Genomic DNA, 16,907 nt, shown 5'->3' on the forward strand with positions numbered 1-16,907 from the left:
AGTGAAAAGATCTAGCCAGGGTTCTCCCACTGTCAGAGGATGCCCTGCGCCACCTTGCAATGTAGATGCCATTTATGATCTTCCAGATACCACTGCCTGAGCTTATCCACCCTGGAACTCAAGGATCTGGCCAGGTGGTTCACGATTAGGCAAATTCCCTGACTCCAGTCAACCCAGTGGCTCAAATCCACCTAGCAGAGACCATGACCCCACTCTGCCATGCTTGTTGGGGTACCACGAGACAGTGGTGTTGTCCGTTAAAACCTGTACTAGTCTCCGTGGAACAGCAGGAAGGTCTTCAACGCCAGATCTATGGCCCACAACTCCAACAAATGTATATGGAACTGGGTTTGCACTGGAAACCAGGGTCTGCTCACCTATACTCTCCAGATGACTTCCCACAACCAAGCCGTGACGCCTGTGTCACCACCATCAGCTCTGGGTGGAGAAGGTAGAGGGCCTGCCTATGGTCCATTTGAGGTCAAGCAGCCACCAAACAAAAGACATCACGGTAACTGTGGAACAATGAAGGCACCTTGGTTCACAATTTGCTCACGATAGAGTGCATCCTGCTCTGAAATTTGGGATCTAATAGGTTTCGGCACTGCACCCATTAAAACTTTAAATTTAATTGCACAACCCATATATTCCATCTGGTGTAGTCAACAGAGAGAATGCAGGAGGCTAAAAGGCCTAGAAGACTCGGAGCTACTCTCACTGATATTCAGAACCGAGGCTGAAATATTGTGATCATAGTATGAATGTCCTGAACTTATTGCAACATGGGAAAGGCCCTTTACAGGACACATGAAAGAAAGCTTCTTTGAAAGAGCCATAAGCAACTTCAGCTCATTGATTGTGAACCTCAATGATGTCAGGAGGTTTGCTGTCATCTGGAGGTGGTCTGCAACTGACTGTGGCAAGCTCGCCTTCAGCAGCCAGTCATCGAGGTAGAGGAAAACTGGCATTCCCAACCTCATAAGATGGGGAAGAACCACTGCAATCACTATCAGATAGAGACCTCTAACACAGGTTCCTTATCTTAGAATAATCCCAAGATGTCAAACTGGATCCAGAAAATTATTGAGCAGTACTTCTCCGACCAGTAGCTGGCATCATTCGGCTCCTCGTGGCGTTGTCCGTGTCGTCCGCACCGGAAGTGGCATGTGCAGTACCTACATGGGCACCACCTTGGCATTCTGTCATCACATCTTTCCTTCCTGCACCAGATTGCACTGATTCAGTCTGAGTGGCCCCTCAATCGCTTTTGACGGCCTTTTTCATTGTTTGGAGCACCTTTTTTTGAGATTTTTCTCCTGGTGTGAAAAGATATTTCCAAGAAATTGTCTGTTTTCAAACCATGTGGGGCCTATCATGGGGAAATGTCTTGACAGACCCTCACTTGGTGTGTTTGTGGTGTCTGGAGCAGGACCAAGATTCCAAGGCCTGCAGTGACTGCTGTGCCATGTATCCCAAAGCACTGAGGAAGTGGCGCCTTAAGCTCCTCGCCACCCATTGTCAGCCAATTCCACAATGCTCAGGGTCCCATTCACGCAGAAGGTCCCAGAACCATTCCCGGAGCCCTTCTTGACATTTGTCATCGCATTTCAAGTCATTGGGGAAGTTGGGTGCATCTCACAAACACAAGAAATCAAAGAGGTCTTTGACTTCACCACGTCCGTTGAAGTCTTCCGATGAGAAACAGGAACGTTGGCTCTCCAGGGGTCTACAGAACTAGATCCTTAGTCCACTACGCATTTCCTCCATTTTCCCAAAGCAACCCCTGCCCACCTGAAAGAGTTTTATGAGGCTATGAGCCTCATATTTGGGCAGCGCAACGCCTCTGAAGCCCCTTTGGCCCCATGGGTGAGGGAATGGTCCCTACTGGATGGGTGCGCCCTTGGCACCAGTCAGGCTCCACATACCCCTTGTTGGATCCCCTTTGAAATTGTTGACAAGACCAAGACCTTCTTCGACTCCTGCACCAGAGCTGACACTCCCGGTGCCGTCATCCACATCATTATTCATAACTGACACAGAGCTGGAGCAGCGTTGACTGCGTTGATGCTTCTTGGAGTGGATCCAGAGCCTTATTTATTTGACAGGCCTCGAGAGGAAGACAAATGGAAGGGGATTATGGATGGACCATTAAGATGTCCAGCCCCCTGAAGAAGAACAACGATAACTGGTATAGGGAACTGGTGGAGGCCAGTGGGTTAGACATCTCACCCAACACTAGCTTGGTCTCTAGTTCTACAGTGGCTACAGAGGGACCTTCTTCTGCGATGGTGGTGCATAGGGCAGCTGAGACTTTGGACCTTCATCTGCCCACATTGGCAGCCAAGGCAAACAGAGGTGCTTCTGCCAAGAGTTTTCCATTCTGAACCCCATCTCCCATTCAGTTGAGCCCTTACAGATGTCCTACTTGGGGCCTAGTCCAAGCCCTCCATAGTGGCTCCAGCACATAGGATGATTACCCACCGCCATCACCCCGCTCCTGGGGATCCCAGTTTTTCTCACCCAGCACCCCACCTAGGAGAGCTTGATGGTCCAAGCCTCCACATCCAGGATTAACCCTGGCCTGTTTCCTGCCACTCCTCCAGATAGGGAATTCAAGAGGCTGGACAACTTTGGCAAGAGAATGTTCTGTTCTGCCAACCTAGCACTGTGGTCGGTGAACATTGCATGCCTTTAGGGCCATTATTCCCATACAATATGTAAATCAGTTGAACAAGGGTTGCCTATGGTCTTGGCCAGGGCCATGCTCACCCAGGCTATTGCTGATGGATGTGATGAAGCAAATTTCAACATAAGGTGGGGGCTGAACATGACGGACTCACTGGGCAGAACATTTTCTTTGTCAGTGGCCTTGCGGCACCATGCCTGGCTTAGAACATTTGGTTTTTCATGGGATGTCCAGTCTTCCCTCGTGGACATGCCCTTTGATATCTCTCACCTGTTTTTAGAGAAGGTAAACTCAGCACTGGAGCGCTTTGAGGACAGCAGGGCTATGGGCAGGTCTTTGGACTTGTCTACGGCTCCTCATCAACCCCAATCCACCTTCTGCCCCTTACTTGGCCACAAAAGGTGTCTCTAACCGTGTCCTTACCCTTTCAGGCACCAGGACCAACAGGCTTCCCATCCTTTTCATGGCTAAGGGTGCCAGTTCCACAGACAGCGTGGAACAAGTGGCCAGCGTTCAAGTCAGTCCACCCCCCAGCAGCCACTGCCTCCAAGCCTCTTTAGCTTACCCTCTGACCATCATGGGCATCCAGTGGGAGGCAGAATGCGCCACTACCTGCCCTACTGGTGGTCAGACTGCTGGGTTCTTCAGATCATCTAATTGGGCGTCTCCTTTCCCTTTGTGACCCCTACCACACATGCCTACCACTTACGATCGGCTGACTAAGGACTGTCTCTCCTTGCTCCTTCAAGGAGTGCAGGCTCTCTTGACCAAAAGAGCCATAGACAGGGTGCCTGCATCTGAAATAGGTTGTGGTTGTTATTCCTGCTACTTTCTGGTGCCCAAGAATGACAGTGGACTTCGTCCTGTCCTAGATCTGCTCCTTCTCAAACTCTTCTTGAGAAAAAAGAAATTCAGAATGCTAATGCTCACCCAAGTTCTGTCTGCCCTCGATGTGGGAGACTGGATGATAGCATTGGACTTGCAGGATGTACCACCTCTATGGGTGGAGATTGAGCGGCACAGTTGATGGCTTTCAACCTTCCTCCTGAAGTCTGTAATATTATTCTAGCAGCCAGATGTCCCTCCACCAAATTGGTATATACCTGCTGTTGGGACAAGTTTTTGTCATGGTATGCTTCCTACAATAATAACCCCCTCTCTGCAACTCTACCAAAACGTCTCTTGTTTGCATTGTCTTTGACCCAGCAGGGCTCTTATTTGAGTACAGTTAAGGGTTGCATTTCTGCTATTACAACATTCTTGCGGTTTCCAAGCCAACCTTCTTTCTTTAAGTCACCTGTAGTGTCAATCTTCCTTATTGATGTGCAGCATATGTTTCCGTCTACACCCTGCATCATGCCTCAGTGGAACCTCAACCTGGTCCTCACCTTTTTAATTAGTGCACCATTCAAACCTCTGCGCAACTGTCCTCTTAGGCTCTTGACTATAAAAACATTTTAGTGGCTATAGCATCGGCCAAGAGGGTTAGCGAACTGCAAGTGCAGTGTGCACACCTTCCTTAGACCACCTTTTACCCAGGCAAGTTAGTTCTCCATGCGCATACCTTCTTCCTTCTGAAGGCAAGAACATCACCCTGCCTACTTTCTTTGCTCCGCTTTATCTGGACAAAAAATGTGCATTGTCTTTGTACCTTCACCACACAAAAGAATGCCAGGTAGACAATCAACTCTTTGTGGGCTATGTGGGGACAAAAAAAGGGAAAGCAGTGCAGAAAAGCACCATCTTGTGACAAATTGCCTATTCATTAAGATCTAATACGCTTTGGCCAAGAAGCATCATCCCAAGGGTTTGTGAGCTGACTCAACCTGCGTCAAGGCTGTGACTACTGCCTTAGCATGCAGCATTAAGGTCCTGGACATCTGCTAGGAAGCAACGTGGGCCTCACTGCACATGTTCACCAAGCACTACTGTCTTAACACTCAGATCTGTTGTGATGGGCACTTTCCCAGTCGGCCCTGCAGGACATTCTGATCTAACTGGTTGCTCAATCCCACCTCTGGGGAGGTATTTTTTGGGTATCTATTCTAAGGGAAGGATCTGCGGCTAGAAGTCTCTGTCATATGAACAAGTTACTTACCTTTAGTAACACCTTACCTAGTAGAGACAAACTAAGCCAATGATTCCTTACCAACCCTACCATCCTCCATGTTGTGCGAACCAATTGCATTGTAGAGAACACCCTTTAAAAGACCTTAGTTTGTCACACCAGTGGTCAGTGCTGATTGTAGCTTCGTGCTCCTGGCATGGAAAGTTGCTAAACTAACTGACGTCAGCGCGCTGAGGTAGAGGCTATATAGGTACTCCGTACCTCACTTACAGTGCGGACGCCGCCGACGATACCACATAAAGTCGAACGACGCCACTTACCAGTGTGCAGGGGTACTGCTCAGAAAATGTGATGATTCCATCTGACGCCTGGGGATTATTCTAAGAAAAGGAATCTGCGGCTATATAGAGTCTACCAGATAAGGTGTTACCAAAGGTCAGTAGCTACCTCTTCATGAACACTTGAGGAGCACTAGTAGGTCCAACGAGGAGCACAGCAAACTTAAAATTATCCTGGCCAACTTTGAACTGCAAGTAAGTTGCTGGGACCACAAAAGAGGTATAGCAAATTATGTGTCCTGCAGATCCATAGGCACAATCTTGTCACTCGTGTCCAGGACAGGAAGAATACGGAGATGCCTGCATGAGTATTTGTCCTCTGCAGTAAGGCATTCACAGGACAAAGATCTAAGATGGTCTGAAGATCCTCCTCCTTCTTTGTCACTAGGAAACAGCAATAGTAGCAACCCTACATTATTTCTGATTCTGGAACCCTCCGATAGTTCCTTTGGAACGTAAAACTCGCACCTTTTTTAACAGAATTGACAGGTGTTCCCCTGAGGTTTGCTCTGATGTGAGAGGAAGATTTGGTGGAACAAAAAGATAGGGGATGGCATAGCCATGCTGAACGATATGAAGGGCCCATCTGCCGAACGTGATGGTTCACCACCCTTGGAGAAAGTGATAGATCCTCTCTTCCACTGAGTTGTCATGTGTCATCAATAGCAAGCTAAAGCGGACTGGTGCCTGTTTCCAAAAGGGACGGAGAGTGGGAGGACTGATGGCTTTTGTGATCTACATGTTGCCTGCCAGATCCACGTCCCCTGAAAGGACTAGGGTGATTGCAGCAGAAGCTGGGGAGACTAATGTTGCTTATTTGTCAGCTCACTATAGTAGCCTTAGAATGTCTTTAGACATGAGAGTCCTATACATCTCCAGAGAATCGAGGGAACACAACACTGGTACCAACTGCCCTTACCACAAATCAGTGGGGTTAAGGCCAGCATGAATCACATATTCAACAGCATCTTGACCATCCTGCATTATTTGAGCCAATGATGCCCTAAAGTCTTACAACTGCCTGTAAGTACTCTCTGACCATGTCCCAAAGGGAATGAATATATTGACCCAATAATCAAACTGCATTAACCAATCTCAGTGCTAGGCTAGCCAAAGGGAACATTTTCTGAATCCATCAATCCTGTTAGACTCCCTATCTGGAGAGACGTCATGGGGAATGAATTGGGTGTCACCTTGCTGCTTGAAATATAAACAACAAGACTCTCTGGAATAGGATGCTTTGTGAGGAAATCAGGGTCTTCAGTTGCTGGTCTGTGACGTCTGGCCACCTGCCCATTCACATGTGGGAAAGAACAGGACTTTGACAAGGTGCCCATTAAGGTCCCTGTGAAAGCTTTATTAAAAGGGAGCAAGGACACAGATGTGGCTGGGCCACGCTGAAAGATTTCCATAAGGACATTTGTCTTAACCTCAACATAGGACAGTTGTTGACCGAAGACCTCAGCTGCTGGGGAATCAACTATGTATCTTGGGAAATATCAAATACACTAGCCTCCTGTTATCCCGTGTAAAAATGGTCAAATCATCCCAAACCCCAGCATCCTCATCGCTGAGTGGTGCTAAGCTTTGATCAGAATCAGAGCCAAAAAGATAATGGAGCCTCAGATGAAGCATCTGCTCTAGCAGGGGCATAGTATTGGAATCAGGCTGAATGGTGGCGGTTGTGCTTTAGCAATTTCGTAGCAATCCATTGGTCTCGATTGTGCTGAAGACGGTGCGGGGTCAGACCACAGTACCGGCACCAAATCCAATACCGATGTCGATAAGGGAGAGACAGATGCAGGTCATGGAACGGGGTGTGGGGTGTGAAGTCTGTACTGGAGTGAATAAGGAGCCCTAAACAGGTCCAAGGAGTCAAACGGTTTCAAGGACAAATCCATAAGTAACCCAACTGAGGACCCCTGTGGATCCTTGGGGCCTGGATGCCCACTTGAGTTAGCTGGAAAAGTGCCATATATTTGTAACATGACCTCCTTGAAAGGCTTTGATCTACTGCTGCATCACCGATGGCAAAGAAAATTCAGGGCTCACTGGAATCACTGGAAAAGGCTCAGCAACCAGAGATCTAGAAGAGGACTATCTGACATTGTGAAACCCTCAAACCTTCTCTTTAGATAAATACTGGCGAAGTTGATGGGAGTGACCTCAAGAGTGAGTCTGCACCCTTGACTTGGAGCAGAACTTTTGCAAGATCAGCAACTTTCTCTTTTGTTTGGTTAAGTACAGCTTCATTATTCGGTCCTGGATCATTTTTAGTTGCATGAGGGTGCAAACAAGAGAGTCACACCCTGTGCAGATCTATGGCTGACATCATCCCCAGAAGGCTGATGACAATGGGAGTGGACTTCCAAATTAGCGGTGGAAGACACGAAAAGAAAGCAACTGACTTCACTGTTCAGGGGTATCATCTCTATTCAGCTCCACTCCATCACTTCCATGGCACATGTTGCCACCTAATAGCATTGCAAGTAAAAGCTATCAGGATCTGGTTTGGCACTGGGGGGGATTCTTAGGTGAGAAATCTGTGGGCAGAAGTAGTAGTTTCCTCCAGAAAAGTCTGTTTCTTGTTTCTTTATCCTTAAAAAAACATTTGCTACTGATAAAGTTGATAATGCTTTGAGTTTTGGTTGTGATGGCTTTGTAAATGATGTAGTTGTTTTTAAAGATGGCATAAGCTGACAAGTAAAGCCAGTGAAGGTCCATCAGGATGTCAGTGATGTGATCCTATTTCTTCGGGCTGTGGATGACAAATGTTGCAGTTGATAGGATTCCTTTAATGGGGAACAGTATAGAGTCTGAAAGGCAACGAAGATGGTATTGCCAGCATATAGATGGGAGAGTATGGAAGCTGGAACAGCAGTTCTCAAGTCACTGAATGGGAGGAATGGTTTCACATTTTTAGTAGGGAGGGCTGCCTTTGTTTTCGTGGCAGTTTGTTACTTCAGGGTGAAGTTGTTAACCAGAGACTATTCAAGTAATATGGTTTTGGTTGAAAGTTGAGGTTTCAAGGTTCATGTAATCGAGCCTTTTTTGCACTAGTGTTGCTTGTTGTTCTCTGCAAATAACAGGAATTCTTGGTCGGTTGATCTCCAAGTAGTTTATGGATATGGAGGTTTGAAAGAGGCGCAGGCAGTGTTTGAGGCACGGATTGTCTCGATGAGGCTTTCCAGTAGAGTTGTGTAGTTCAGCATATTAGTGAATTTTGATGCTGTTATTTGTTTATCGGTGAGTACAAGTGGGACTTTTACTGGGGCTTACTTGGGTGATGCCAAGGGGCATAACTTACACTGTGACCGCAACAGGTAATTGTTTAGTTATACCACTTCAGGTCTGTCGCATTTGGACTGTTTGTGCAGTTTCAGGTGAAATATGAGTCTGGTTGCCTTGTTGTAAACGGTTAGCAGGTTTGAGATTAAACGTTTGGGGACAGCAATATAAAGAGGACAGCAATATTTAAAAACCTGGAAGAGATTTGTACTCTCAAAAGGTAGGTTCTCAACATAAATATTAATTTAAAAAAAGGTGATTTAAGCTCCTCATGAGGATTACAGAATGCCAGCAACAAGTCTGGAATCTCATCCTTTATCTCGAAATTGACGCTAGTTGCTAGTGCCTCACCTTTTACACTTCAGTTAATTGAGTTTTCTTTGGTGTTCAGTGAAGTATATAACTTACCATTTCATAGTTAACCTGTCGAGTTATATTTGTAACAAAGACAATTATATTCACTGTTGACCATTACGCTGCCTTATACCTGTCTCATTGTTTCATTAAATGCGTTTGCTGGCATGTGATTTCAAAGTCTGATGTAGGATCTTCATGTAAGTGATTGTACAGGTGCTTACACGATTGAAGGCATTTCTACACCACGATGGTGTACCTAATAGCTGTTTTCAGTTCCTTTCTTCTCATTTTTCTTTGCTCGGGTTTCCTGTCCTTTATATTCCTATTCATTGTCATTGCTGTTTTGTTGATTTATTGATGAACTTAGCACATTTCATAGAAAGTAGTATATAGGCTCTGGAGAGTTGTATAGAACAAAAGTACGCACGTGTGATGGCTCATAGCTGCAAAAACAATAAAATGTAATTCTGCACTGAAAAAATGCCTTTAAGTATTATTGATGTAAGCATTTCATTTCATAACTATGTTTCTCAACCACTCACCCTGAGTAGCACAGCTATATTAGGCACATATCATTTACTTAGCTATGCTGCAATAAGGCTCAATGAGGATGAAACATGGCCGATGTTTCAAATTTTTCTGTGCAGAGGTGACCTGACCAAGCAGTTCGATTTATCCTACTCCTTTTAGGAGAGGATTTAAACTGGCTTCTGTATTGGCGCTCTTCTTCTGTGATGACACAGAAAAGTAGAAAAATGACTTTAAAGAAATACTACTGAAAGTAACTAGTGATTAAGAATAATTGAAGCATTGCTATCCGTCAATTTTTGTTTAGACAATACTGTTTAATAACTAAGGACTTGTACTACAGGATGCTGGAAAGCAAGCGCAGGTTCTACTGCAAAATGCACAGAAATGGGCCAGAAACAATGACCGTGTACTGCTGATCCTTGGAGGCAAAGAAGTTGTCTTTATGTCACTAGTGCCCCAGTTAACTGGCAACAATCCTTATTTTTTAATCTTCATACTATGGACCGCACCTTTGGCATCCACTATTCTATGCGATGTGCTTGGCATTTAGGCCTAGCACAGTACACTACTAACATGTTCATACAAAGGAACAGTATCTGCTGGCAATACACGCCTGCCAATGAGCTTTAGGCAGTAACTGATTGTTTGCGGTGACCCTTAAGGTCCTTCCTGAAGGAATGTAGTGTGAGGAGTCTTTTGGGTCTATTTTAAGAGTTTAAGGCTATGTCTATTGAAGTGTTGTCTCCTCTTTTACTGTGTCCTTGATTGGTGAATCTAAGAATGTGGTTGTGACTGGAATTGGTGGAATCATTTTTGTTTTATGGGATGTGTTGTTTCAGATGTACAGTGGGGCAGTGCCACATAGACATTTATATGGCAAACTGCATTAGGTAAGATGCCAGGTATGTTTGTATTTATGTAGCCGAAATGTATTAACAAAAGTGTTGTTTTTCTAGCTGCCGTGTTTAGAGCTCTCCGAAGTTTATCTGGTTTACCTGCAATAACAGCTAGGGTAACACTACTACAATCCAGCTCTCAAACGCCCAGATTACTAGTCTATGAAACTGGCCTATTTATGCTTCAAGCACATGTCCAAAATCATAAATTATTCTGTTTTTCCTGCAGGGTTCATACCAGCAAAAACGTTTTGTGATATTCTGCTTGATCTACTTAGTTTGGACCTTGGAAATGATATCCTTCCTGATATCTGGAGGCGCATCACAAGTTCTGATGTAAGTTTGTACTAGAATTGTATATAAACATATTACATTAAACAGCTATGATTGCCACTGTGTACTTATGGTTCAGCCACACTTCCCATTGAAAAGGCACTTTGCTGATGGCCTATGAAAAAAAAGCTGTCTACCAAGAGCAAAACATTTCAAATGCCATGAATTACAGTAGCATTGGGTGACTGGCCTACCGTACCTGGTGAATTCCAGAGATTTTTTTATACATGCATTCGCAGAACCATAACTAACCTTTACTTGTGTTTTTTTCAGAACTGTTTGATAGAAAAATGAATGTGGTTTGTGATACATATGCATAAGAATAAAGAAAATGAAATTCACATATTGTTTTACTACAGAAATTATGAAACGTGATCATTCAGAACCATCAGCAATAAAGTGTTTTTATTTCAGTCATTTATTGACATCTTGATATAATAATACTGCATTTCATGGTCACTTCAACTGAAGGCTGACATTGTGTATTCTGTATTCTGCTCATAGGCATTTCCTGTTCTTAAACTAGCTCATTCTGATTTCTTCAGATGCATCACTTACCCTACTGCCCTTTTAAAAATACTTTTGTTTTTACTAACGTGACAAAGGGGCATTGTGCCTATTATCTGGTAGAAGATACTTTATAGAATGAGGCCTATGCCATCCACAAAACTGGTACAAATGCCAGAGATTATACACAGTGCTCATTTACTTAAAACTAAATCGTGTGCGTATCTTGAACGTTTTAACAGTAAGATAACGTTTTGCAACACAATACAATTTTGTACAAGGCTTAAGAAAAGCATCCTGCCAACACTCAGAGCCATATTTAATGTTTTTGGCAATTACAAATCCCCTAATTGGTAAATCAGAGGGTTTGCGGCCGCTAAAACATTGTTAGAATGTGCTAAACCCATTTAGTGATTTAGAAAAGTTCGTCCGAATAGTTAAATGGATTTAGAAATAAATATCTATTAGCTGTTTGGAAGGGGCATGTTATGGAGGTCTCTTCCAAATTCCAAACAGATAGCCTATTTGTGAGAAAGTCATTCTTTTTGCCCTGATCACCCCGTTTTTAGATTGATAGTGGTAGTTTCCGAGTCTGTGCCCTGGGCTCTGCTAACCAGACCCAGGGCCAGTGCTTTGTATAAAGCTGTATGGTAATTAGGTGTAATTAGAATTGGTATGCCAGTCTATCTGTAAGTCTCTAGTATATGGTAGGGAATGTAGGATTAGAGGCCCAGTAGATTTAATGCAGTTAATTGTGCACTGTAGTGGTACCTGCGGTCATTTTAAAGGCAGCCCTGCTTTTTAGATTGCTTTTAAAATATAAACTAAATTATATGCAAATTCGGCTTTGGAATTAAAGGTACTTCCAAAGTCTTAAACTACATTATTTTTACATTTACACCAACCCTAAAGCCTCCCCTAGACACCTAAGGAGTATGGTGCCTAGTAACTATAAGCAGGGGCATTATTATAAAATATGTTGTATAAGCCCTGGTGAGGGGAAAACTGCCAATTTAGTTTTTTCCCCATTGTTATGCATTAGATCCATAGCCTAACATGGGAATACTTTTTAAAGTATAACTATTGATCGGAATGAGCTAAAAATATAATTCAGAGACTTACAATTATAGAATAAATGCAACACTTTGTTACTGTTAGATTTATTATAACTATTACAGACAAGAAGTTATAGAATGTGCTTTTCTGATGAGCCAAAATCCAGCCTTCCAGTAGCCCTTCTCTCTGCCAGGCTGAGTCAAGCTGTCTTAATTAGGTGTGTAGTGGCCTGTGTTGAGACAAAGGACATGTGGTGGGTGGAGATCTGCAAGCTGCAGATCAAAAGGCAGGAAGAGGGCTGGGTAGCCAAACTGATCTTCAGAAAGGATAGGATAGGACACAGGCTCACCCCCACTTCCTGCACCCCAGCCAGATAGGAGCCCAGTAATTCAATTAGCACAGGGGCTGGAAAGGGAGCGTTAGGGAAATTTAGCCACACCAGTGTAATGGTTTAGCCAGATCTTAACCTCCAGGAGAGAGTTTCTCTATTTTGGATTTTGAAAGAATAGTGCTTTCTGGGACAAGAATATACCACACTTTGGAGGAAGTTGTCATACTTCTTGGTGTCACCTGCCACCCCACTGGGCACTGGTGCTCTCCTGCTTGCCGCCCAGTAACACTGGATACACATGGAAGACTTGCCCAGCAACTCAGATCCCTGCCTGGAACTTCAAGGAGAAATAGGACTGCCCTCCTGGAACCCTGGTCGGCACCACAAAGGACTGTACTTTGGATAGCTGCATCTGAGGCACACTGTGGAACTACTGCCCTAAGTACTTTGCCTTGCTTCGAGAAGTGAACGAGTGGACTCCCTGACAGCAACAGGTTAACCGAGATCCACTTGCACCATCTCCATCAAGAAGGACCCAGCTGGACAGCCTTCAGTGGACTTTGAAGGAAGTGGCCAGGTGCATTCTGGGAAACATAGTCCCAACATCCATAAGACCACCTCAGAGCTTCTAGACTCTTGGATTTGTGCTTTGGACCTTTGGGGACCCAAAGGAAAAAGTCTGGAAGAAAATCCAAAAGTTTGGAGAAGATTTGAGAATTCTTGTAAAAAGCTCCATAAGGTGACTGACCTGTCGACGAGAGTCAAGCCATTGACGTTGAAACGCGACCTGGCCTGAAATCCAGGTTTGCCCCATTGAAGCTCCAGAGCTTTTAATTGTCAACAAGACTTTCAGGAGCTGACCAAGGCATCACTCAGGCCCAAGCAGCCAATGTGGACTTGAAACCCGGCCTGACAAGGAGCGTCGGCCCATGATGAGAGAAAAAGCTCCAGAAAAGTGAGAAGGTAAAAGCTTGACTGGGCCCTAAGTGTATCCAACCCACGCTCCACCGGGGTTGGCCTGAAACTTTGACTTTGTCCTGGTCAAGCGCGACCAAATGTGCTAAAGTGGTGCTTTTGGTTATAGGCAGTAAAAAATATTTAGGGCCTGATTATCACTTTGGCGGATGCGAAACTCAGTCACAAATGTGACGGATATCCCGCCCGCTGTTTTACAAGTTCCATAGGATATAATGAAACTTGTAATACGGGGTACGGGATATCCAGCACATTTTTGACGGAGTATCCCATCCGCCAAGGTCGTAATCAGGTCCTTAATCTTTAAAATCCATATCTTTGGTTCCCTACTTTGGAGTTTTGTTGTTTTGGTGTCATTTTACTCATAAAATATTAAATATTTCTTATTTTTATGAAGTGGTGTTGGATTTTTATTGTGTTTTCCTTACTTATTTAATGTATTGGTGTTTTTAAATGCTTTACACGCCTGTCTCCTAAATTAAGCTTGCCTGCTCGATGCCAGCTACCAATGGTTGAGCAAGGGAATAATTTATTGCGACCTTGACTGAAACTTATATTGTGATTGTGGCCTTATTACTAGTGGTAGGTACCTACCAACCCCTACTAATGAACTAATTTCCAACATTAGGTATCAATGGTTTGCAACTGGTCGCAAACTATTGATAAGTTACTGATTCCCAAGTTGGGGTGGTAACACATTTACAAAACTGAAGGGGTCATCTTTGGACTATTTCCTCATGGTTAATTGGGTTATCAGCTTCAGGGAGAGCAGGCAGTGACTCGGGGGACCACAGCCAACTCTCACTGAAGTTTTTCAAAACTGATAACCTTTTTTTAAAGCATTCCCATTTCCTCTATCATTCTTTAAAAAAACTGTTTTCAGTTTTGAAATACAAAGAATGGCATTGTGGCCTGCTGTCCCTTGCAGGTCCCCATCCCTGTCGTTTCAGCTAGTTGCAGAGTTGCAATTTGCAACCTGCCTGCTGAATATTATTTAGGCAGGTAATTCTGCAATGCCCTCTGATTTGCCATTAAAGTAATATACTGGTCACAAAAAGTTGGGTTGCAAATTTCATCCAGTTTTGCAACCCGTATCTTTGTACAGCTTGTTTAGGATATTTGACCCTGGGACTGGGACTCTTGTAATACAATTTTATAAAGGCTGTCTTGATTGTATGCAATTAAAAGGTAATTTGCATGAAAAAGAAACTGTACACGCGTAGTGCCTTCATCAATTGCCACTGTAATGGAAAATTATTTTTGTACTGACCTCAGTACCTAGGTCTGCACACTAAAGCAGAAAAGCTGTCACTACTACATTTTCTGTTCCTGTTTTAATGGATGATTGTGATCTTTGTTTCAAGTGAAGAGGGTGAAAGTTCTTGATAGCAGATCTAAACTGGGCTCTATCTATGTCTGCTTAAAATGTTTTTCCGCTCTACAAAAGAGCCTAATGTTCATTCTGACAACTGGCTATTCCTCAGCCACATAGTTTGGTCTTATCCCTGAAGATGACTGATTGATTTCTCTAAGAAACAAAGCACCAAGATTCTAAAATAATAACAAATGGTCTTTTGAGTGTCACCTTCTCCTTCGCCATAACAGCAGTTATGGTTATCCTAACATTGCCAGTGTGTCTCCAACTCAATTGTTTATGTCATCCCTGTAAATCCAGTGTCATGCACGTCACCAGAGATACTAATATCTCTGTTACTTTAATGTCCCTACTCTTCTGTATTTAACACCAACTAATGTGCATGCCTCCTGCTCTCTTTACTAGTAATGTTAATGAAGGTTTGTACCCTTGAGGTAGCTTAGATGTTTAATTTCAGTTTGAATTATTCATCTACATCTTTTTTATGTGTCTCTCCAGTTTTCTCAGTTTCTATTTTACTGGTAAGCAGAGGTTGGTGTTTTTTCCCCAAAAAGTGAATAAGGAGGTATGTGCCTTATTTTAAAGTCTATCAAAAAAGAAAGGGACTGGGAGAATTGTGGTCCAGTGTAAGGTCTCCCACGACCTTAATGTTTAAATAAAAATAGTACACTGTTCCAATCTGGTCAACATGTTTCGCGCCTCTATTGGCAAAAGCTAGTCCCTTGGCACTTCATCAGGACCGTAACAACTACTTCTCCTATTTATCTAAGGAATAATAAGTGCTGGAAAGTCACTTACTGAACGAGGACTACTTGTCACCGTCAATAGGTTAATAGGTCGCCCAACCCATAGTAGAGGATAGGCATCATAGGAACACGCAAGCCTCAAACCAAAGGAGAATTATTGTGTCTCCCTCCGGTCCCTCAGTGAACCTGCCCTGAGTTGCGTGCCTGTAGACTACACTTGCGTGTTCCTATGATGCCTATTCTCTTCTATGGGTTGGGCGACCTATTGACGGTGACAAGTAGTCCTCGTTCAGTAAGTGACTTTCCAGCACTAGAGGCGCGAAACATGTTGACCAGATTGTGCTAGGACTAGGTACACTACCTTTTTCCTTCCATGGAGTATAGTGGGACATTATTCCCCGCATTTACTCCCCTCTTTTCTTTTTTTAATCTTGGCCTGATCCTTTTCCTGAGTCATTAAATTATGATGCTTAAGGCTCAGAGCCAATTTTAACTTATTTGTCTCTCCTACTTTTTTCTAATAGTCAGTTTTTTTCTGCAGACCTAACCACATTCGCTACACTATCTTCGGTTGAGTACCACAGCCTTGATTGGGGTGGTCCGCCAGACATTACAGTACCGGTCTGACGAGGAGATTGCCCATTGATGAAGCTCAGCATCCAAGTGGATGTTTGAGGGCTCTCCTGAAAATACTGGCATTTCCTGGCTCTGCATACATATGTATTGGAACAGTGTACTATTTTTATTTAAACCTTATTTTAAAGTCACCTGTGAGCGTTGTTCAGCTAAAAAAACTGGAAAATCCCTCCGTGAATGAAAAAAAAGAGTTGGAATCTACAGGAAAAACCCTTATGTTTGGCTGCATGTCACTCTACAGACCACATAATATTCTGGAAAGCATAGGCTGTCTAATTGGCTCCTCAGCAGACTCCAATTAGAATGATCTAAACAAAGACACCAATTCTGATTAACTTAATAAAACTATTTCATAACTCTGATTGACTTCACTCAATCAGAACATGTCTCTGTGGTGTTTGATGGTGCAAGATGCAGTTGTGATTTTTTGTCTGTCTATCGGTTTGCAAGCAAATCCGAGATTCTGAAGTACTTCTGGCATTTATCTTTGGCGTAGCATATAGGAAACAATTATGTATGGCTCCAGCTGTTCAGGGGACTTTGTTAAAGAAAACATTACCCTGCATATGTTAACTGATTATAATCTTGAATTTGTTAGTGTGTAGGACAGACCGTATCCCAATGACCTGTAGAGGTTTTACCCCTTTCTTACCTACTACCAAGTTTGTTACCTGGTGTAAAACTGGAGGAAATCCCTTGCAAATAACTTCAAACCTTATGGTAATTCAGATAGATAGGCCACCAACTTCACCAAATCATCTAAATATAGTCCAGTGTGCTGAGT

General features: G+C 43.6%; 1 protein-coding gene across 2 annotated transcripts in view; it reads left to right on the plus strand.

Moving 5' to 3' along the window:
• The window catches only part of SPEF2 (sperm flagellar 2), a 736,330-nt gene that overhangs the window by 552,239 nt on the left and 167,184 nt on the right, over positions 1-16,907 (plus strand). For both annotated transcript variants that reach the window (XM_069220893.1, XM_069220901.1), the window contains one exon: positions 10,394-10,500. In XM_069220893.1, the coding sequence (XP_069076994.1) occupies positions 10,394-10,500 (107 nt within the window). The remainder of the gene's footprint in view (positions 1-10,393; positions 10,501-16,907) is intronic.

The sequence above is a fragment of the Pleurodeles waltl genome, chromosome 1_1, assembly GCF_031143425.1.
Source record: "Pleurodeles waltl isolate 20211129_DDA chromosome 1_1, aPleWal1.hap1.20221129, whole genome shotgun sequence".
In the NCBI taxonomy this organism is placed as follows: Eukaryota; Metazoa; Chordata; class Amphibia; order Caudata; family Salamandridae; genus Pleurodeles; species Pleurodeles waltl.